At 36.9% G+C, this 22,596-nt stretch overlaps 1 protein-coding gene across 4 annotated transcripts in view; it reads right to left on the bottom strand.

Moving 5' to 3' along the window:
• Positions 1-1,752: 1,752 nt before the first annotated feature.
• The window catches only part of LOC108684221 (serine-rich adhesin for platelets-like), a 29,110-nt gene continuing 8,266 nt past the window's right edge, over positions 1,753-22,596 (bottom strand). Inside the window, exons 3-9 of one of the 4 annotated variants that reach the window (XR_001931625.1) lie at positions 15,492-15,566; positions 8,067-8,723; positions 6,880-7,847; positions 4,112-6,629; positions 3,860-4,015; positions 3,430-3,689; positions 1,753-1,767 (exon numbers count right to left, since the gene is read on the bottom strand). Coding sequence is in view for 3 of the 4 variants with exons in the window: in XM_018188430.1 (XP_018043919.1) it covers positions 3,520-3,689; positions 3,860-4,015; positions 4,112-6,629; positions 6,880-7,847; positions 8,067-8,723; positions 15,492-15,566 (4,544 nt within the window). In the remaining variant the exon portion in view is untranslated. Of the gene's footprint in view, positions 1,768-2,096; positions 3,690-3,859; positions 4,016-4,111; positions 6,630-6,879; positions 7,848-8,066; positions 8,724-10,884; positions 11,162-15,491; positions 15,567-22,303; positions 22,333-22,596 lie in introns of those variants that run through there. The other 3 variants (XM_018188432.1, XM_018188430.1, XM_018188431.1) reach the window with 3 other exon arrangements.

Here is a 22,596-nt window from a genome sequence, read left to right as displayed (position 1 = left end):
AAAAAACGAACAATTCAGTGCTTTATATATATATATATATATATATATAACGAATTTACATTGAATTAAAATACGTAATAATATTGATTAATATTTCAATCAATAGTTGCTTGTTTTATGCTAAATCGTGTCATCACACATATCACAGCACAAAATTTTAATAAATGCATATTCCGAAATGCTTTCGTATTATATTTAAATATTCCGTTCGTATTATATTTATATATTCCGATATATTCCATTATATTAATATTCCATTATGTATGACACTTCCCTTAACTCGACGCATTTATAATTCTGATTGTAATGGAAATTGAACTAACGATCGATCAGTTCACATTTCAATAACGTTGAAAATTTATGGACATATGGACGCAAGAAAGCGGAAAGATTTTTTTTTCAAAAGGATTCTATTTTTCAAAAATTGAAATGTGTGAGAAGCAATGAAATCTCGAACATCAATTCAAAATTCAAGTCAAATAGCCCAGATAGCAAAACATGTGCAAAATGGATCATAAGAGTGTCTTAAGCGGCGTCTACAATGAGATTAAAAGTTTAAAATTTAAGCATAGTTGAATGTGAGGAAAATAATTGCTGTGATTAATTCATTTCTTACAACTTAAGGCTTAAAGTTTACGCCTTAAAATCTCATCGTAGACGCCGCTTTATACCACTTTATCATAAACAGAAAAAAAATGGACTGTAATCGAATGCGGAGAAAATAATCGATTACGATTGACCAATTTTTGCCTATTGACCAGCTTATGCCTATTGCAGAGTAGGTATTGGCTGTGTTCAGCAAAGAAAACTGTTTTGCAACTGTTCTTTAGTATAATTAGTCCTGCCTTTAGTTCATCATTAGCTCTAAATATATAAATCATATTAAATTTTACAACAATTGCAAAGGTACTTTTTTTGAATGCAGCCATTATAAAAACATTTTTAAGCTGTCTTATGATATCTTAAAGATGTCTTTATAATGATTACGATAAGTCTAAAAAACGTTTTAATGACATCTTGAAGACGTCTTGCATTCCAATTTTGAACATGGTGCTGTCTGGAGAATGGATTTGCGAAAATAAATTTAAATTAATCGAAGAATCCGTCTTTGCGGCGCACTTCACATCAGATGCGATGTCGCGATTGCGTCGATCTTGCTGCGATATTCAGTTCGAAAAAAGTCACCGTCACGGACAAACGCGCGTTTTTACGAGAAGAGCCGTTTTTCCATTGTCAGTTCTCTCATAGGTTCTCTTCGATTTCCGGGTACTCTATATCGAGATCGGTGAGTCGTATTTTATCCCGCTACATTCTTAATAAAGATATAACAGGTGTGGGGAAAATGATGATCAGGAAATGAAGCAATGGGGAACGCGTCTTTAGCGCGACCGTCCACCATCTTCCTTTCGTCTCAGATCTCAAGATCTCGCGTCTGAAATAATTACATTTCGTCCCGTTATATCCTTACTACTTGCGAAACGACTAATCGCGTAAAACGTCGCGCCTCGTGCCAGAGATAATTTTTCGCTGATAATATCTCGTCATGCGCGTTATCGTGAACGGAACGGCATTCTATTCATGAACGCGCGCGGCGATGCGGTATCTTCGCGTGATTAAGCACATTATATATACTGCTGTTGGCGCATTAGCTTCATCGAGATGATCATAATCGATATGAATGCTTTTGCAACGGAAGCTGCTGAAGAACTGTTCAAGATTCAATTGGTGCGATTGTAGATTTCAGTAGCGATTGGCGTTTTCTTCACGCTGCGAGCAAATTTAAAGTTTTTTATTTCGTACGGATAGCCACGAGATGGCGTCAAAATGGCTTTTTAAAAAAAATTTTGTAATTTATAATAAAAAAATTCTCAAATAAGAGCTTAAACAATATTTGACTGTTTAAACAATTTATCGTATATTTAGTCACAAGGGAATTTATATTTTATTATTTTACAAGTTTACTTATAATGATAATATATATGGATTATTGAATTAAAAGCATTTTTAAATGAATTTAAATAAATTAACATAAATACTAAATTGATTCTATCATTTTTGTAAAGAGTGAACTATAGATAGCAGATGACGTCTAAACTCTTATTTGAGGATTACTTTAACATAAATCTGTTCCGTGGTTTTATTGTACTATGAGCAACTTCGACTAATTGATATAATCAGCGATTAACTTATCAAGCAATAACTGTACTATCTTGCTAATGACGTGTATAATAAAATAGTTGATTTTTTGTTATTTAATACATGAAAAATTCGATTAGGGATAATGATTTATATATATTGTTAGAAATGTTGCCATAAGCAATTCCGTCAGTTGAGTTAATCGCCAATTAAATTAATTAACGTTTAATCGGAGTCACATAGAAAACTGATCTCTCGCGTCATTTTCTCTCTTATTGCTATAACGGCGCATCATTTTGATCACCGTATCGTATGAAAATATTCTATCATTTGTATCCTAATGTAACAGGAACCACTATAATAAGGCGACGGGGTGGCTAAAATCGATTAGAAATAGGCAATCTACAATCAGGCTCATATTATAACTATCTACTCTAGCTACTCAGCTATTTTGCTTGTTGCAAATTCTTAATTCGAACTATTACTGCACGGCCGGCACTATGGAATTATAATGTATGAGCGATTCGTGTTAACAACGTATCGCTTAATTAAATGATTAATTGACATGCCTACCTACTTCATTTCAGTAACATTACAGTTCGCTTACATATGGCATATATTGAAATTTCCATATATATATTTCGTTGTCAAAACATACACTATATTAAGATGCTATATCGCTGTTTTTTGATGAAATTTACGAAATAAAAATATTATTCCACATCTAATCATTGCATATTAGATATGATATTGCATTTTGCATTGTCGATTCAGATTGGAAACTTGCAATCTTAAGTCTCTTTTTGCGTACTGATTTTATTGTGATGAAACTATTAAGATTGACTATGTTGTACCGTTAATTCGCACATATTCTTTCATATATTTGTAGAAAATACTATTTTAGAACTATTTTTATGCATAAGATGCACGTTTCATTTATAAGGCGTTTGATCGAAAAATAAATTAGCAAATCACAGATTTGCTATTTTCTCTTAACTTTTTTGTTAGCACGTTTTTGTTAGCTATTGAATTTATAATAAATGACAATGCAATTAGAGCTGTGAATGATAGTTATCGATTAATTTAGACGCTCTTAAAAATAATATCAATAGATTAGATCTCTTTTTATAAATTGAAATGAATTTAGATTTCTGATTATCTGACTAAACAGCGACATTATTTAAATTTATCAGCACGATGGAAAAAGCCTCTCGCGCATATAACATCGGTTCGTATCTAAAATCTCTTGAACAAAACAAATTAATAACATACCTTATTAATCATTATACCTACATAACAAATATCGATCGAAAAATAATTCAGACGTTTGCTTGGCACATTACTACGTTTCATTTGCATCATACAATCGGGATTTCGTATTTTTCACGAGGATTTAGTGGCAGGATGCCTGACTAGGAGATTCACTTCACCGTCGTGTAGCTTCTTCATCAAAGACCACGCTTCTATCCTCGACATTCGTGTTACATCGTTACCGTTTACTTCAAGCAATTGATCCCCGGCTTTTAAGGCACCCGTTTTCTCGGCAGCACCTCCTGTAAAGATAACATATAATCGTAAAGATAACATATGATATAATTTCTATTATCTTATCTATTATCTTATCTATTATCTTATCATTTCAATATAACAATCGTTACAATTAACATTATCCTTTAACATGATATTCGAGCGCAAATATATTATATTATATAGGAAGATTTACCGGTGAATATCTTCTTGATAATTAAAGGTCTATCTCCGAGGGGACTATCTCTGCCGCCTTCCAAGCTAAATCCAAGACCAGCTCCGTCCTTGTAAACCGCCACAGTCGACGGTGGTCCCCACGCTGTGTCTTCCACGTTTCCATTCGTCTCTAACCCTATACGATCCGAGTTCTTTTTTATTTACATCGATTCCGTTATCATTAAAAAATAAATCGTGAGAGCTCTCACGCAAGAAATGCATGTATTTTTACCTTCGACGATGGTTTCGACACTCGCAGTTCGCGACCTCAGCTTACAGCTTACAGCTTCCTCCATCCTGACTCTCGACACGACCAATACGACCTCCGATCTTGGCTGCTTCAGTACCGCCATGCTCTCCCTGTGTGTGAGACCTCGCGTGCTCCGACCGTTTATGCTGAGGATCCTATCACCTCTCTGCACCCGGCCGTCTTTATCCGCGATAGAGTGCGTCAGTACTCTATGAACCGTGATCTCCTTCACTTCGCAATCCGCGCCACCAGCCAAAGTAATGCCAACGCTGCCTGTCGGGTTCTCCTTATGAAGCAAAACGACTATAACATCGTGCGCTCCACGTGCCTCTTCCAAACTCGCCTCCTCGACGAGCTGCGCCAGTTCTTGTTGCGAGATTAGACTGGTACTGCTGGCGAGTGAACTGATACTGCCAAATTGCTCGCTGTAACATCTATCGGTGTCTATTTCTGTCCCAATATTCTCGTCTACGCTGCTGTCTAGACTTGGAAATCGATTATGAGTGTTGCTGGCGTTCTGTTGTGATTGACTATGCATAGGACTGGTATCAATCTTCTCCAAGGCTTTCTTCATATCCGTGACACTGGCGCTGCGTCGATTTAAGCCACGAGATGTCGGAATCTTCGACGCTGTCACATTTTTTATTCTTTCGACACTTTCTATCATTTCGTCGCCGCTGTCGACAGTTTTGGTTCTTCCTAAGGTGGGTATTTTCGAGACAAAGGGTCTATCCTCCAACAAGGATTCGTTCGAAGTAATAGAGCCTCTTCTCCCGTATCGATTTTCTTTCGAAATTTCCCAAGCAGATTTTACCGGCGAGCTTGGTATTATACCATTCTTTTCAATTTTTGATTCTATATTTTGCGCACGGGATAATTTCAAATCTGGCTTAGCGCCAAGTATATCTTCTAGGCTCATCTGACTCTTCGATCTACCAAACGTCCCTTCATCAACGTGTATAGCTGATCTAGAGCGACTTTTTGTTGTTAAGATCGTCAAAAGATCGTTTTGGTCTTCCATATTTTTTCTAGGAGTTGAATTCGCTTTACTTTGTGATTTCGACATTTCCATCGTGGTGACCTTCATATCGCTTATTGTAGTTTTATTCTTTGAAGATAAATCGTTGTTAGACGCAATAATAGCGGGTTGATTAAATATGGAGCCACGACTATTTCTTGTTTCCAAATTTTGAGCTGGGAGAATTGGACTTTTGTCATATCTTGATTTTTCTTCCATTGATCGCGCCAAAGTCTTTACTTCCGCTCGAACCCACATTTTAAGATCGTTTGATGGCTCCAACATTTCAGATTTGGGTGGTCTAACAGCTGGCGGCGGGAAACTCATTTTAGGTGGCAATTTAGGTTTCTCCTCCTTCTTCTGTAACGATTCTTCATCCTCCGCGAAGGGATCCGCGACTTCTATATACGCAATCTTGATCTCTTGTTTGCTCGCGGGATCGCTCCCCGAGTTATTGCTTATCTGATGAATAGCATCACCGTTCTGGATGGTTTCTTTTACAGCATCTTCGTCGTCTGAGAACTTTCGCTGGATTAGCGGCGATCCATTCAAATCCCTACCGCTTCGGCATCTGGCGCTCGCCAGAATATTTTTTCGATTTATCGCTTCCACGCTTTGCGGCTTCAGTACTCTTCGGGATAAAGACTCGGCACTGGCTTGAGAGCCAGATGTAAGCGTCGAGGATGTGCTGCAATTTGTATCGGTGCTGTTCGATCGTCTCAATTGTCTCTGAGGAATTTGTGAACTTCTCGAAAGAAATTCGTTCGGTTGTGGTGAGCGCGGATTTGACCCGCTGCTGCTGGAAGATGATCTTTCGGCTAGATATGTTCGTTCACCAAGAACACCTATCCTGGAGGTGAATTGATCTTTATCGGATGCAATAGTTTGATCTCTACCATCTCGTGCGACTGAAATTCTGCTCAAATTATCTGCGATCAAAGGCCGACTTTGACAGTTTAATTCCGCGGAGACGTAAGATCTCTCTGATGAAATGGTAGATCTTTCCGACGGTACCGGAGACATCGGCGGACTGAAGCCGCGAGATATGCTGCTCTGAGAGCTGCTTACGGCCGAATCATTGTCGGAATCATCGTAATCTAAGCGAGCTTTCCTTTGTATTGTCCTCGGCCTAGTACGCGAGCCATCCGGTGAGCTCGTCGTCGAGGCAAACTCGAAGCTGTAATCGCTTCTTGTAGGGCTGCAAATACTCTCCAGGCTTTTCGGTGGCTCCGAAAATGTGGACATTGCTGTTGATTGAGAACTTTTGATCGGGCTGCTGCCGTTTATCGTGGAATTTGTCGTCACTGAAGTACCATAAACCGTGAGAGACTTTCTTTTGAAAGCCGGGGAGTACTTGGAGTATATCTGAGGCGCCGGCATCTTGAAAGACGTTGTCGCTTTCAATGGTTGGCTCGCTGTGCTGGCGTTGCTGGCTAAGGAACTTTGAGACCCCCACTTGTCTTGAATATTTGCCTTTGGTATCTGAAAAAACGTATATTGTGTGAACAATGTATTATTTTAAATATTTTTTGCATATAAGATGGAGAAACGTTAAATATTACTCATAAAAATGGATTTTTCAAAGCAATAGCTGATAAATTTTTTGAAATATTACAAAATATTATATTATAAAATATAAAAAAAATATAAAAAATATAAAAAAATTAATATTTTGTATAAGATTCGAATTAAACATACTATTGAATTGCATTATACATGTTTCAAATCTTACCTGATGCAATAATATTGAATCTCGTGATTTGATTTCTGGTAAATCGACGATAGGTTGATCAATTGATACAGTGTCTTTTTCTGGTATAACCAGACCACGTAATTTCGATATTGATCTTCGTCTCTGCTCGATCAGCTGATTCAAGCTGTTTCTCCTTACATCTTCGCCGGGTCGTCTAAACGTGGACGCTAAGGAATTCGTTCTTGAAATTTGTGAGTTACTGATGGAATCGGTTGTCAAAGAATTTCGATCTTGCACAAAGAGTGTCGGGCCGGAAAAACTGGTAGCTCGCGTTAATGAAGATGTTGTGCTCGTTGGTTTGATCGAGTTGCTAGAATTGTTACAAGAATTTACGGTTTTACCGATATTCAAATACGTGACATTCTGCAAATTGCTGCTTTCTGTGGTATTTGCACAATAATTTTTTGTCCTCGTATTTAAGAAATTCTGCTTATCGTACAAAGTTGACAGTGGGTTAGATAATGATTTCGGTGGAACAATTGGTAGCGTCTTTGGAGTCCGCGTAGTTTGCGTAATTGGACTCAACAGAGCAGGTTGAACAGTCTGAGGCAAACTAAGCGTTCTCTGGTTATATTTCTTCGCGGAGTCATGCCCAGTCATAGTCTTGGCTGAATCGGTGAGATCGAAAGAACTCTGCGTCCTGTCGGCGAAGAAAGACGGTCGATCTTTCTGTCCGTTGCTCTTGTCATCGCAACAAACGTCTTCGGAGGACTTGTACTTGGAGAGGCGTTTGCTGTTGCTCGTGACTGCTGCCGCTGTTATGGCATTGGGAAATAGAGGCGCATCAAGATTGCTTTGCGATGAAAACATTGCGATTTTATCTCGAACAGATCGCTCAGACTTGTCGTCTTGTCTCCAGAGATCACCGTTCAAAGAAAACTTTCTTTGCGGAGATTCTATCGTAGGAGTAATTCTCGTATGCAACACTTGCTCTATTTTTGGCGGGCCTGTGAATAATATAACGTACTTTTGCAAAAAATATTAAAAAAAGGAGGTAATATATAAAAATATGATGTGCTTGAAACAATTTTAAAGGGAGGAGAAATCAATCTTTCCGAAAATATTAAATTTAATAATTTAATAATATATTTTTGATATGTCATTGTTGCTTCTCGGAGAAAAAAAAGACGAGGAATTTCATTCGAAACTAGATAAGTAATGAGTACCTGTCAATGGAAGAGGCGGTGGGGTATCAATAGGCGCGTCCTTTTCCACGTGGCTTGGCACTTCTTCGAGCGTCGTCACGGCCTTGTGATAATATCCAGCGATCTCCATCTTCTTCTCACTCATAATTAAATTGCTGGTAGTCGTCTGACAAGAGTAAAGAGAACTTCCCGCGACGATGGAAGTGTTTTTCTTCGCGATATCTTCCGAAGTGTGATAAGATGATTTTTTTTCTTCGTTAGTAATCTCGGTGGACTTCACATCTTGACATATATTATCTACATTGGACGACGTAGCCTTGCCCACCTCAGACCGGACACTCTCCATACTTGCCAAAGCAACTTTGTTTATATCCTGCCTCACGTTTTCAGTGTCTGGGAACGTTATCTTACTATCGGGTAGAATAATGCTTCTCGAACTGACAACGTTGCTATCGTTCGTGAGCATTTTAACAGTCTCGTTAGTACGAAATGACTCGTTTTCATTACACAATCCTGCATCATTCGTAGTTATCGTCGTTGTCCTTGTCGTAGCGATATATCTGTACGATGGCTGATTGCTACTGTTGTTGAATTCTTGGTACGCTGCTGGAAATTCATCCCCGTCCGGGGGCAGGCGTTGGCCGCCTCCACAGTTCTCCATCTTACCATTTACCGTATCTGCAACAACATTTCCCAATTTCTTGATATTGATATGAAAGTTTAAATTTTTCGACTATAATATAATATAGTAATTAAAATATTTTAATATTTATTAATAAACTATATGGAATTTGTAAATATTTAATTTGTATGAAAAAGGTTTGTTAAAGTACAATATAAATATAATATGATTTTTCTTGCTAAATGTGATGGTATGAAAGATAATATAATGTATGTGATTGCTGTTTTCCATTACGTTTTAACAAGCTATCGTTTGTATGAAATGTCTGTTTTATTTTCTGATAAGCTAAACAAATTCAAGGTGAAACAGAATTTGCGTTAATGGAATTTGAATATCTTCGTTTACTATCTTCGTTTTTTGCTTAATCAAATATCATAAATAACGTGGATTCTCGTAAAATGTTCGAAAATATTTTATTCTTTAAACGGGCTTTTTGCTATTATATATTTATGACAAAAAGTCAACTCATTAAGAATTCTTCTGTACATTTTGTAAATTTTATTTCAGCGTTCTTCTTTAATATAATATGTACTATTATGTTATGCCTTTAAGAATTCTTTTGGAAAGGAAATGCATTCGTAAAAATATTTGCACCATTAAATAGCGAACCAGCAAACCTTGAATGATTCATCGCGCATATATCAACACATTATACATCGCAGTCGTATTATCGTTAAAAAAATGACATCATCTCTTCGATTTTTCATGCTTTTCGTCTGACGAATCGCAAAGATGCCATTTTGCGATCTTTCACATTTGTCACAGTTCAATATATTCTAAAGAGAAGTCAGTCTCCATCGAATTTTAGAGATTTGTTTTTTATTCGTAAAATCTGAATTTTAAGGAAAAAAACTTGTCTCTCACATTTTAATTTTATTCTCTTTCTTTAAGTTTACTCCGATTTTATTTCAAATATTTTATTTTACTTTAAATGTTTTGCTTTTAATTTTATTTTATACTTTTTATTTTATTTTGTATAATATAAGATCTTTTAATTTTTTGTCGCTCAATTCGAAAACACAAATTATTTAATTTATATAGATTTGTATGGTCTCAAGGATTTCCACATTTTAAAACAAGTCTACTGATAAAACTTTTGCATGTACTTGTTATCTAGTTTAAGCAGGAATATTTAAATCGAGTAAGTTACTATACCTTACTGTTAACAACGTAATTTCTCGTAATGAAATACAAAATTTTATTTTAAACTTTCTTTATCTGTCTATGAGTGTGCAAATAAGATATTTAAAAAATTGCTCGTAAATTGTAAATCATTTGTGCATATATTGTCGCATTGCCGAACGCTTACGTATGCCGACATACCGCGAAACTATGACTAATTTTAATTCACGGTTAATAAAGCGCACTGCGCTAACTCCTGATTAACATTCCTGGCGTAGTGCACAGCACGACGTAACTAATCATCGATCGTATGCACGTGCAATAAATGCAACTTTCGCGCAACTTGATGGTTTTCGATGCATCATCCAGACGATCGCACCATATTTGTACCGGTATCAGAGACATTGCGTGTTATTGTATGCGTAAGTGCATTCGAGTATACATGAATCTTATTCATTCTTATAATTCAACATTTATTTAGTTGGCAAATCAATTACAATGCGCGATCTGTATACATCAATATTTAATTATAAAAATTCACAGTAAATAATTTAAATGAATACTAATAAATATGTAAATAAATAAATTATTTATTTAATTATATTATAATAAATATAAAATAGAGAAATATATTAGATTCAAATAAATTAAGAAATTATAATTCTTTGAAATGAAATTGTTTTTTATATTGTCTCAAAATGATAAAATAATAGAAAACATTTGCAAGTGTCAACCGTTGTATCATTTTCCTGTCTTGACAAATATTTGATTACGAGTTTATTAAATTATAATTAGCGTATCGTTATAACTAATCAGCTAAACTAATTATTAAGATCTTATCTGTTATTTTTTAAATTAAGATCTTATCTGTTATGTATTTTTTAATATTATTTCACAGTAAATTGTATACTGTTAGATAACAAAACTAGAAAAACATATGAAAGATAGAGGCTCAATAATGCGTTCTGTGTTCACTAATGCATTAAGTTGAAAATAACCAATAAAGAAACAGATAATATACGTTACAAGATATACCTGATGAGACGATGGGTACAACATTCAGAATTCGCGAAGACCACTCTTGTTTTACAACCACTTTGCGAGTATTAAGTTGGCAGGCAATTAATTTTAATCATCGAAGAGTATATAACTTAGCTCGCGGTTATGACAAACTTTCACGTGGAAGAAATTCATTGTGCATTTTGCGCGAGCCTGAGTTTAGTCGGCACGAAACGATTCTCAGAAGAATGTTAATATATCGTCGTGATGAAGGAGGAAACAATAGCAGAATTTCTCGTTCATGCTGGCAAGAAGGCTGTCGTAAGACTGGGCGACATTGCCTGTCGAGGCCAGCTTCCGCGGTTAGCACCGACATCAAGCGCTTTCATGCACGAGAGGAGGGATAGTCTCGCGTTTTCAATATGCCACCGCGACCACGTTTTTAATTTTGCTGAACAGAATTATATTCTTTGCAAACATTATACCGTATGCAAAAAATCAGCGTGTATTTACATGTCACTTTGTTCTTCACTCTCGATCTCCGCACTTTTCCCTTTAATTTCTTCTTTGATTTGCGTTGGATGCCATCCAAGTACACGTCATTTCTTGTTACACTATTTCATGTTCGCAGATGTTCGAGATTTGTTTCTAATCCATCGAAACAATAGCGAAATAGTTACGGAGACAGATATGTCATAAATTAGCTGCATCATGAGACATAACAATTTCTCTTGGAATTCATAGATCTGTGTCTTGTGTACTAGTTTGCGGATGTCGCCCGAACTGTTACGGGAGTCGATTAATCTTATGGAATGTGTCAACGAAACGAAACCGTTTGCTCACCGAAGAAAAGTCGTAGTACGCAAACCGGACGATCTATGTTGACCAGGGTATACCGCTATGCGATATAATCGGCTTTAAGATGAACCAACGATTTTGTCATGCCACTGAGTTACATCGCTTGATAATTCCATGAACATTTAAATGATTTCATTAATAAAATCCGGAGAATGCATCAATTTATAGAAATTGAAATTAGATTGATGTATAAGATAAGCATAACAGTAAAGTTTATAAATCTAAATCGCGATGCAAACATATTGGAAAATTTTTACATCTATCAGCGATGTTACATATATTTTTTTATATTCTATAAAAATTGTAGAACAACTATAACTGTAACAATTCTTGATATAGAAACAGTAGATCAGTGAACGATATTAAGGATGCAATTTTACTTTATCGTGACTGAGATAATTCTTATTATGCACGCCCATGTGCATGATGCTATACAGGTATGATATATAATAGTGGTTATACCATATACGTAAATTGCGGTTGTGAATTACATCATCGTGCATATAGTTTCTGAAAGCGAAGATTATGTCTGTCGCAATAAGCGGCAAACGGCTTTCTTCGTGGAATACTGTTTTGGAAAAGAAAGGAGGCAGACCGCAAAATCAGTGCCGTCACTAAAAGCCACTTGTCCTTGGCACCGAGATCCGAATTGTCCGCGTTGCGTCAATGTACTGAAAGCGTAGAACCTTGTAACACGATTATTAAATGTTATATTTATCTCCTCTAATAATGATCTCCCTCTTTTTGTTTCATCAGTCGATGTGATGATCGTGCGACATTCGCGTCGTTAAACGTCTTAAATGATATATTGTCTGATGTGAAGCAATGTATTTAGCAATAAATCCGCGCGTTACAGCGGATAAATCATTGATTTTCAATGCCGAGTGAAACGCGATGTTCTTTGTATTCAATTCGATTTTTTGAAAGAAACATTTTTTGTTCTTTTATTTTAAAATTGACACAACTAAAAAAATGTGATTTTTTTAGTTTCTATAAATGAGAAAATTTTAATTTTTTAAAATTATGTCATGAATTATGCTTTGAAGTAAAGAAGCGATGATAGAAAAATGAATATCCATAGATTGTATCATAACATTGTACATTTTATCAAATTTTTATATCATTTAATTTATCACTTTCAAAAGAGTCTCTTTTCGTGGCTTAGACTAGATGAAGCAACTTAATACATTTGAACATTAAAAAGTTTATCTCGAGTTGCAAAGATTTAGAAGCGACTTCGTATTCCTTGCTCCTACATTTCGTCACGTAATACTTATCTGATCGTTGTCTTGTAAAGATTATTCGTATTAATAACAGCTCAGCAATTCATGACTATTCTGCGTAACATTCTGGTTTTTGCAATTTGATTTTTTTGTACACACGCGCGCGCATTTCTTCGTGTTCAACAACCGTTCATACAGTTACACGAGAAGAAATGTTCGATAGCGTTCAGCGTAATAACCGTGCAGATAATAATCCATGCCGAACCGTCGTGTCGTTCGAACGATGAACTCGAATAAAGGGACTATCGATATGGTTGATTCAAATGTGTTGCAAAATCCAATATTTTACTCAGTAATCTTACATTCTAATTCACATATTATATCACCTTTCTACTTTCTATCTTTTTCATGATACGTTGTGTGTATCGTACGCTGTCGCGAATATTTAGATCCTTAAATAAGATACAGATTCGTGCTCACACGGGTATAATAATATTCATTTATCACATTTAACTTTTGACTTTGATTCTCGCGCGGAAGTGAGAAGTGTCATATCGCGAGAAATTCATTTAACGCCCTGCACGCCGCGGATTAATTCTCACATTTTGTAAGAAGGGATGCCGAAATGCCGTTGCTCAACACGCTTAACCTCTCGAAAGCACGAAAAATCAATCGGAATTTCAGGAATATCCTTTTTCCATTGAATCCAGAATCAATATAGGTGAAATTTTCAATTTCTAATATAATAAAAAAATTCAACCAAGTTCAACATCATATTTTCACCGTTAAGTGTCGGCTCGATTGACGTTTCGTAGGTAGAAATAAAATTTTACATCGCGGAAATGTCGCGTCTCACAACGACGATTAATTCTATCAACGATATCTATGATAAAATCGGCAATTCTCTCGAACAAATCTTGGACTACCTAACGTACTATGTACTATGCAGTCGAGTATATGCAGACCATAAAATCTTGACATGGTGCGGCGCGGTGTCTGGCTGATGTTCGCGCGTAGTTTTCCGAGAGGATTTGACACGGCGTGAGCAGTCGGCAGCACATTTTTGCCACTGCACCGGCTAGACAGCGAATATTCCTCGTTCAGAAATAAGATTCCAGAATGCGGAAACATTGGCATTAAACGCGGCGGCCCGACGTACGTGCTTCGAGAGGCCGATGACGCTTACCATCGCCGACTCCGCTCGTGCCTTCGTGGGAGCGGGCTGTAAAACGAGTAGGAAGCGAATCACTCCGTGAGAATCCTATCCAATTAATTTTTTACGGAAAAATGGAAAAAGACTGATAGCGACCGTATACGTTGCATATATATTCGCGGAACTATCACGTCCGAGACAAAACTGCGAGAATACATATCTGCGTGCAAAGATAAAAGACGAAGAGAAACGTATTCGTTACTATTATATTCAAAGTCTAGCGAGTATGTATTAACAAATGGCTTTAAGTTTACATCGGAAAAAAATTAGATGATTAAACAAGATTTTACAAGAATGAAGGACTCTTAATTTAAAATCATCATTATGTGTATAATTTTGTCTATATCTTCGACTGATCTCAATCAATGTAACATCACCCGTATGCATATCTGAAGAGGATTCAATCGTGAGCCCGAAACAAGTAATATATATATATATATATAGGAATTTTAATAAATTATAGAATATTATATTATACATACTTTTTTAAGTTTATATTTTAAAATATTTCGTTATATTTTCTTATGTGCCCTGTACTCTCGATATTAGATGATTAAGATGCCTCAATTTCCTGTCGCATTTCGATCTCTCTTCCATCGACGCGCGCGTTATGTACTATTTTTAATTTTTACTTCCTTGTAAAAGCAGTTAGCATTTAAATATCTTAATAACTTTGGGATAACTTTGTTGATTACTCGATTAGGCTGTAAATTACAGATTTTAAGAATTTCTTTCTATTTTGATTAAGAATCATGACTTCGATATTTGGGCACGATCGGAAGCACTGCTTTGCTATTTTACAAGACAACGTGAGATATTTGTTACTCAGCGTTACTAGTTTCGAGCGAGATCGTGACATGTCAGGAGGATCTCAATGTGAAGTTCGCAACACGATCGAGGGCGAATTCTTGCAGACTTTCACCGAGCCGAAGGACGAGAGATTGGCGTAAACTCCAAGGTATTCACGTGGCTTAATACTATTGTTAACAATCCAACCGATCCGATACACTGACCGTACGTCGTATGTCCGCGTGACATTTTCGTTTCATTTTGCGAAGGAGTTTGACACGACGCTGTAACCCGGAATTATCGTTACTCGACGATGAATACAATCTACGGCCCACTGCACATGAACGCAATAGTATTGTCGAAATCGTCGAGTCATACCTTAATGTTTTCGCGATAAGATCGTTCGGGAAAGTAATATGCTGATCTCAGAGAAGTTTTTGCGGCTCTACATTGTTCGTCGATTGTGCAAAAAATTGAGAGCTTTCATTTAAGCCTGTTTTGGTACTATGAAAGAGAAGTATGAATATTTCGTAGATCTTTAACAATTTCTATTTCTCTACCTTTGTTCGGGTTCTTGCTTTCCTCCTCCGTGTATTCTGCAATCTTGTTCACGCGGTCTGCTTCGTCATCTCGCGCTGCAACAAATATGCGCACGTACTTTTATTTATTGTACATGGTGTGTAACCATTACCGTATCAACCTTTAAGCATAGCATGTCTGTGCGGGAAAGGGTATAACTCTGTTCACCAGCCGTAACTACGATCGTACGAGAAATCACTGTCATTTTGTCGAAATAGCGAAAGTAACAATTGCCCGAAGGCGACAAATAAAGAAAAAGAATCAGATTGAAATGAACAATAATTCATATCTTTAAATCACGCGTCTAATACTTATATAAAATATATGTTTTTTTTATATACGTGTTAGCCATTATGCGGTTAGCGAAATCACTCTACGGATGACATTTCAATTAAGAAAAGTTAACGCGGCGTGGCGGTCTCATGGAGGACTCCTACGAAAGAGACGTATACAAAGAGGTCACTGATAATGAATCGAGGTAATAGTTTGCCGTCGGCACAGCTGCACCGTTGACTCCAGTTGACTCGCGCTTATTAAACACCAGATACACCGAGTACATGCATGTGCATCAAAGTGCGAAGTCCCTATAAAGTCCCGAAATGTTTTTTATTTAACACACTCATCAAAAATTTTACTGACACGATATTCTTCATTTCTAAAATAATAATTTCTTTAAGTATTAATAAATTTTATTATGATTAACATAGCAAACTTTATTTTATTTGAAATTTCTTCTGTAAGATTTAATTCGCGCATGCATATTTCGTGTTCGGATAATCGCATTTGCGAAAAGCGGCTGATCGAATTGAATGGTTAGGGAATAAAGGATTTTACTTTTTTTACATTGTGTCGACGATGTACTGTATTCTTGGCTGGTGAACACTCGCGACGGCAAACGGTTAGTTATTTTACGACTTCTTGTATTATGATTGATTTTTCTTCTGTTCACGTGAACGTATCGTGATTTTTACGTAAATTATACAATTTACGTAAAAATCACGATGCATTCATGTGAACAGAATCTTTGTGGATATCCCAATGAATTTAAAGAATATAACCATTAGTTATTAGTCATTTAATGAAAAATTTGCGTGAAAAATATTCAAAATATAGAAAATTAGTGAACTGAAATTTGTGATATACAATGACCTTTTATTTAATGTGCACTTAGGTGTAATTGATTTCAAGTTGAAAAGAGTTAAGAGCGTGCGATTTTTGAATTATTTTATACGTTATAATATTTTTTGCAACAGTTAATCAATTAATTTCCGAATTATCAAACAAATTCAGAAATATAAGAAAAATGATAGGAAGTGGAAGGCGAAATAGAAAGAAAGAGAGAAAGGTCCGTGCAAAGTTCAGCGAGCCCAAGAAGGGCAGATGCACGGAAACCAAACGAGCGAAAAAGAAAGAGAGAGAGAGAGAGAGAGAGAGAGAGAGAGAGAGAGGCAGAAGGAAGGAAGTAGAAAGAGCGAGAAAGATCGAGAACTATAAGGAGCCGAAAGAGAGAAAAGGGAGCGAACGAAAAATAAGAAAAGTGGTTCCCTTCTTCGGTCCAAGAGGTTGGGAGCGGGTGGCCTTGAGCAGGTCATCACCTCCGGCTGCGGTGGTGATGCTGCCTGCGCTGGACCATCTTAACTTCTTCTTCTTCTTCTTCTTCTTCTTAACTCTTTGAACCGCCTTCTCTCCTCTACCATCTCCCATCCCCTATCTCCTCTCCTTGCTAACCTTTTCCTCCTTTCTTCTCTCCACGCTCATCTTTCGCTCCATCCTCGTTCTTTCTCTCTTCCTTACGTCTCATCCGGCTCGCCAGAGTTACTTTGTCACTCCTTCTCTCTTTCTCCTCTTACCCTTCTTGTTCTCTCTTTCTCGCTTTAGACGCTCTTTACACTTTCCTAAAGGCCTTCGCTCGGCCGCAGAAACAATCCGTTCGTGCTAACTCTACTACTCAACCGGACCGATGTGGTGAATGCACTAACGTGGTACCGAGAAGTCAAGGGCCAGTCGTACCAAGAAAGTCCTCAACTTTTTTTTCACTTCGAGAAATGTATGAGACATTACATACAATTCGATTTAATCTAAACGTCCTTTACAAAAGATCGAGTATCAAACGATGAGAGATAATTTCACATAGCGAGAGATAATTTCTCCTGTCCGAAAGTTATTTCAAATTACATCGCTCAATCCCATTAAAAATCTATTCTCCTTCAGAAAAAGGTGTCAGTTGTAATATTGCCTGCTTTTATTATCACACGCGCCACAAGGTCTGGTATCTGGTACAAAAACCTTAAATTATCGGGCGTGTTACCGAGTCAATTCCGTATTCGTTTCCGCGGCGAGGAAGGATCACGCAAATTGCGTTTGACAAACTGGATCGGTGGTAGTTACCACTTTCTCGCGAGCGTAATGATCGGCGCGTGGCACGCGTAAGGAATCGGATGTTGCACGAGCATCGTTTTGCATCGCATTGCATCGCGAGATCGCAAGCCGGGGGAAGAAATATTTTCAGTCTGATAAAGTTGTAACGCTCAAGGTGGATTTTATAGAACGGTTAATGCGTGTTCTGTACACGTCGTGTCTAGTCAGTAATCGAGAAGCGCGCTAAGTCGTGTTATTTTCTTCGTAGGTGCAACATTCCGACACTCGCTTCTCACGCTCGTCGAAAGTGCAGTCGGCACGCCGCCCGAACCGAGCTCTACACAAATTGCCGGGCGTGACGAAGATTTCATGTCGTTTCCGAGGGAAATGATCACGCAAATTGGATTTGACACAGTAGATCGGTGGTAGACTCACCCCCTTCCAGGATGTAATAATTGGCGCGTGGCAATCCAACCAGCGCTCGCGAATACAGCGGATTACGCACGTGCATAGAGAGAGAGAGAGAGAGAGAATCATAGATTAACGTTTCACTCCTAATTGAATAATAATTTTGAATTCTTTTGTTTATTATTGCAGTGAATAATTACGAACAACTCGATTGTCCATTTCATATAGTATTCTTTTAAAAAGTAGACTTCATTGTTTATATTCTCTACTTTTTATATAGAAACGATAAATCTTTCATGATTACAGTAATAATCGATGGACAGAGAACTTTAATTCTATTAAAAATAAATAAAAAAAGTGTCAATATCTATGTTGTAAATCACATAAAAGAAGACACGATATTTGCCGTTTACACTGATTTCGGTGTTGTCGCGCCGAACAACGAACACGAAGGACCGAATCATCGAAGTTGGTGTGCGGACTTAAGTGAATGAGGAAGATAAACATAATAATTACGGCAAATTGAGGCCTGCCACTGAAAACAGTATTGTGGCGAGCAGAGAGGAGGCAAGAGAAAGAAACAAACGGTACGCGGGCTATGGTCGCGACGTATATCGGTGGAATAAATGCATTTAATGTATTTGGCTAAGCGATAGCGGGTGAGCAGGAGAGTTTATCGGGAAACGTATTTAGACCTACAGTCATCCGTGGATTATGCATACGAGCTTCAGGAATATTGTCAATTCATTAACGTCGTCCGTTCGTCGCTGATAATTTTTTCTCAAAACATTATTTTCAATAGAAACTCTTAGTTTTTTCCCAGGAATTTATATCCCAGGAATAATTAATTATGAAGGATTGTCTCTTTTTTCTACGTCCTCTTTATTTTACTTTGAAATTTGAAATGGTGAGTACCAAACGAAAACATTGTGACATGCTCGATCGGAAGTGCGGTATTTGTCGCGTGGGTCGGTATTTTCAGGTGATACTATAAATTGTTCTAATCTCGCGAGCAATAATAGGCGTATCCATTCTCGTGTTCGCAATGTATTGGTAAGGTGGGAAGATACATTGCACATAGAACACTTACTTTACCAACTCTTATCGGAGCTTTTAATTTCTTCGCGAACGAAACTATGTTCTCATCGTCAAGTTTCATTAAGATTTTTCATAGGTTTGAATAATTTCTTACGCAGAGAAACTTAATACTCAACTGACTAATTAGTAGCTATACTTCTTATCGAAGTTCTAAGAGTAATATTTTTATTTAAAAAATTACATTGAGAAAAATTAAAAATTAAATTGTTGAAAATGAATAAATCAAAAGATTCTGATCATATCAATAAAATCAATTCTGGTTATCATAATTGCACATCTAGTTATCTTGAATTTTAATATGATCACAAATCTTTTGGTTCATCCATTTTCAATCAGAAATTTTTTTCAGTGCACAGAATTCAGTAAACAGAATTCTCTAATTTTTATTCTAATAATGATTTTAAATATTCTTCTAATATTCTTTGTCGCAGTGTTAATTTTTTTAAAAAGAGTTTCGCTAACTGATATTTTCGTATTATGTATTTGTTTTGGGGGACATCACACACAGAGCGATAAATTATTTCTAAATTCGCATTCCAATTTATGTCTCACTTTATTTTAGGTGTTATAACGAATTGAAAGGTGCATCGATTTCGATTAAGTAACGACCTCGACCTAGTGAATTACGTGTTGCATTCGGGAATTTAGCCCTGCGGCTGTGATCAAGCCTCTCGCATACCTACGCCTGCACGGAGCAATGAAGTTTGCTTTCGGTGATCGCGTTCAGGCCGGTTTTGGATGCCGCAATGCCGCGGGCTACTCGCCCTTTTTAGACCCTAAAAATGATCTCAAATAAAAATAACCGCGACGAAATTGTCGAGATAGAAACGACGTTTTATTGCCTGTTCGAGATATCCTATTTTTAGCAGCATGACATTTCGAAAGAGGAACATTGTGGTGTCAACGTACGAAGTACATTTTCCAAATTACTTCACTTTTTTTATTTTGTCATGGCATGTGTTTATTTTAGTTAAGTACAGAAACCGCAAACGATGTATCTTATAAGAAGAGCCGCGGTCTCTTCTATGCGGCGATCTTCCGCCGTCGCGAATACCTACACGTGTATCTCGATGCACGCGATGTATAAGGCGCGCTGTTAGTGTAATAATAAACTCTCTTGAACGCCGCGGCATGGCTAACAGAATGTATCTTGCGAGTCACAGTGACTGACTACTTGGCGCCTGCACCGATAAACCAACCCTGACTCGTATTCGTGCACGATTGTCGGCCGTGCACACGTTTAATACGTACGCTCGCGTACGCTGACACTAGAGACGCGAACGATGAATGAGCTAATTGTGCTTTCTGATGAGCGAGACCCGTCGTCTCTTTAGTCTTTTATCTCTTTTCCGCCGTGAGTGACGTATGCGCGCACTTGCCGGCTATCGCTCGAAAAATCCGGACGCAACATTATAAGAAAGAAATGTTTACTTTAAATAATTATTTTAAATAAAAAAAATATCTATATAATTGACGCTTATGAAAAATATCGAGATATATAAAATTATTCTCTACGTATGTCTTAATGAATATATCGTTTTTCTCTCTTTCGAACATACAGATATTATACGGGATCTATATCGTCCACATAAAGAAAGTCTTTAAGTAGGAATAGTAAAAATCCAGCAGAAGGTCCCATTTTCAGAATGATTTTATATGATGGTATATTTTGCAGTTCTATTTAAACTTACAACAATAAGCCTAAACGTGATTTCTGAAAGAAAAACTAAACATATCGACAAATGCTTTCAGACAGGTGTAGTCCATCCGCGACGCCTGCAGCTGCCTCTTATGGAGCCCTTAACGTGCTTTACCCTTGAAGTTCAGAAAATATCACAGCGTATGCGTAACAGCTGCTGCATTTTTCTGTGAGTGGCGACCAGTGAAAGTGAGTCTTCGAGGTCAACGTTGGATATAAATTTCATTCTATTTCATCCTAAGTTGAATACAACAGTGTGAAAATATTCTAACACGATGCTATAAGATTTCAACGAGAGCTAACGTTTGTTTCCATCAATCATAATAGCATTTAAATGTTTAAACGATTACAGAGATAATTATAAAGAGAAAGACATTTTCTTCACCCTCCAAGCTTTTTTTAGATTCTTCAAACCGAGAAATATGCTCGATCCGGGAGGGAATCTTTTTTTATCTATAATGGGAAATTACGGTGCAACACCAGGATATCTAATATTTCATTATTTATTCTTTTAAATTTGTTTCAATTTTTTGCACTCTTTAAATTTATTGTTACTGCAATCGATATTGTGCCATTAAATACGTTGACGTTGTTATTATCCGACACGAAATATTATAGATTTCATAAGATTATGTACAATTGGAATTTCGTAAACCAATTTTAATTTAATACGTTTATTTCGCGCATATTAGATGTGCACTCTTCTGTCACAGGTTTTTATTTGAATGAATGACGATTACATTATTACACGCGATTAAAGAGTTGATTGCGACTTGATCACGAAATTCGTAAGAAACTACTGCTTGCACCTGGTTGCAGCGAATTGCAATTTAAAATTCGGTTTTGAAATCTGCATGAAAACGACATGTTTAGCCCATTTAAGACAATCTAATTTACCGCTGACATTAACTGAGATCGTGCCTCATTTTTTATCGATTCACCAATTGTTACCTCATCGCTCTACGGTCTAATGAACGTTTGAAGTCGAGACGCTTCGCGAATCAACCTGGTTCGATTAGCACCGTAAAATCGGCCTTCCTTCAGCATTAGAATGATTTTCTTGTGTACACCACGACAGGAGATACGCTTAGCCAAACTTTTCCGCATCGATTTCCTTTCCGTGTAACCGATCAAGTATTGTTTGCAAAATAATGAGAGAAGAAAACTTAGTCGTCAGTTTGCAATAGTGTTACTAGCGAGTTTAAAATTAAATTGAATTGAATTTCTTACCGTTCCGAGAAATACAAATATTTTCCTCTCGCTGCGTGGTCGAGTTTCTCTATGCCTTATTATACTGCTATAGTCTTCTAACTTTGCAGATTAATTATATGTTTCTCACTTCGTTACAGGAGCACATGTTCGCGTTTGAAAACGGAACACTGTAAACGATTACTTTTAGGTGAATCATAAAAAAATGGATGCACGCTACACTGAGCACGAAGAATATATTTTCGATTCATACAAATGAGGACCGAGCAGCACGAAAATTTCCGTTACGCTTTTCAAATGACACATTCGCTTAT

Source organism: Atta colombica, unplaced genomic scaffold (assembly GCF_001594045.1).
Source record: "Atta colombica isolate Treedump-2 unplaced genomic scaffold, Acol1.0 scaffold127, whole genome shotgun sequence".
Lineage (NCBI taxonomy): Eukaryota > Metazoa > Arthropoda > Insecta > Hymenoptera > Formicidae > Atta > Atta colombica.
The sequence above is the reverse complement of the archived record's forward strand: the minus strand, read 5'-3'. Positions and strand labels throughout refer to the sequence as shown.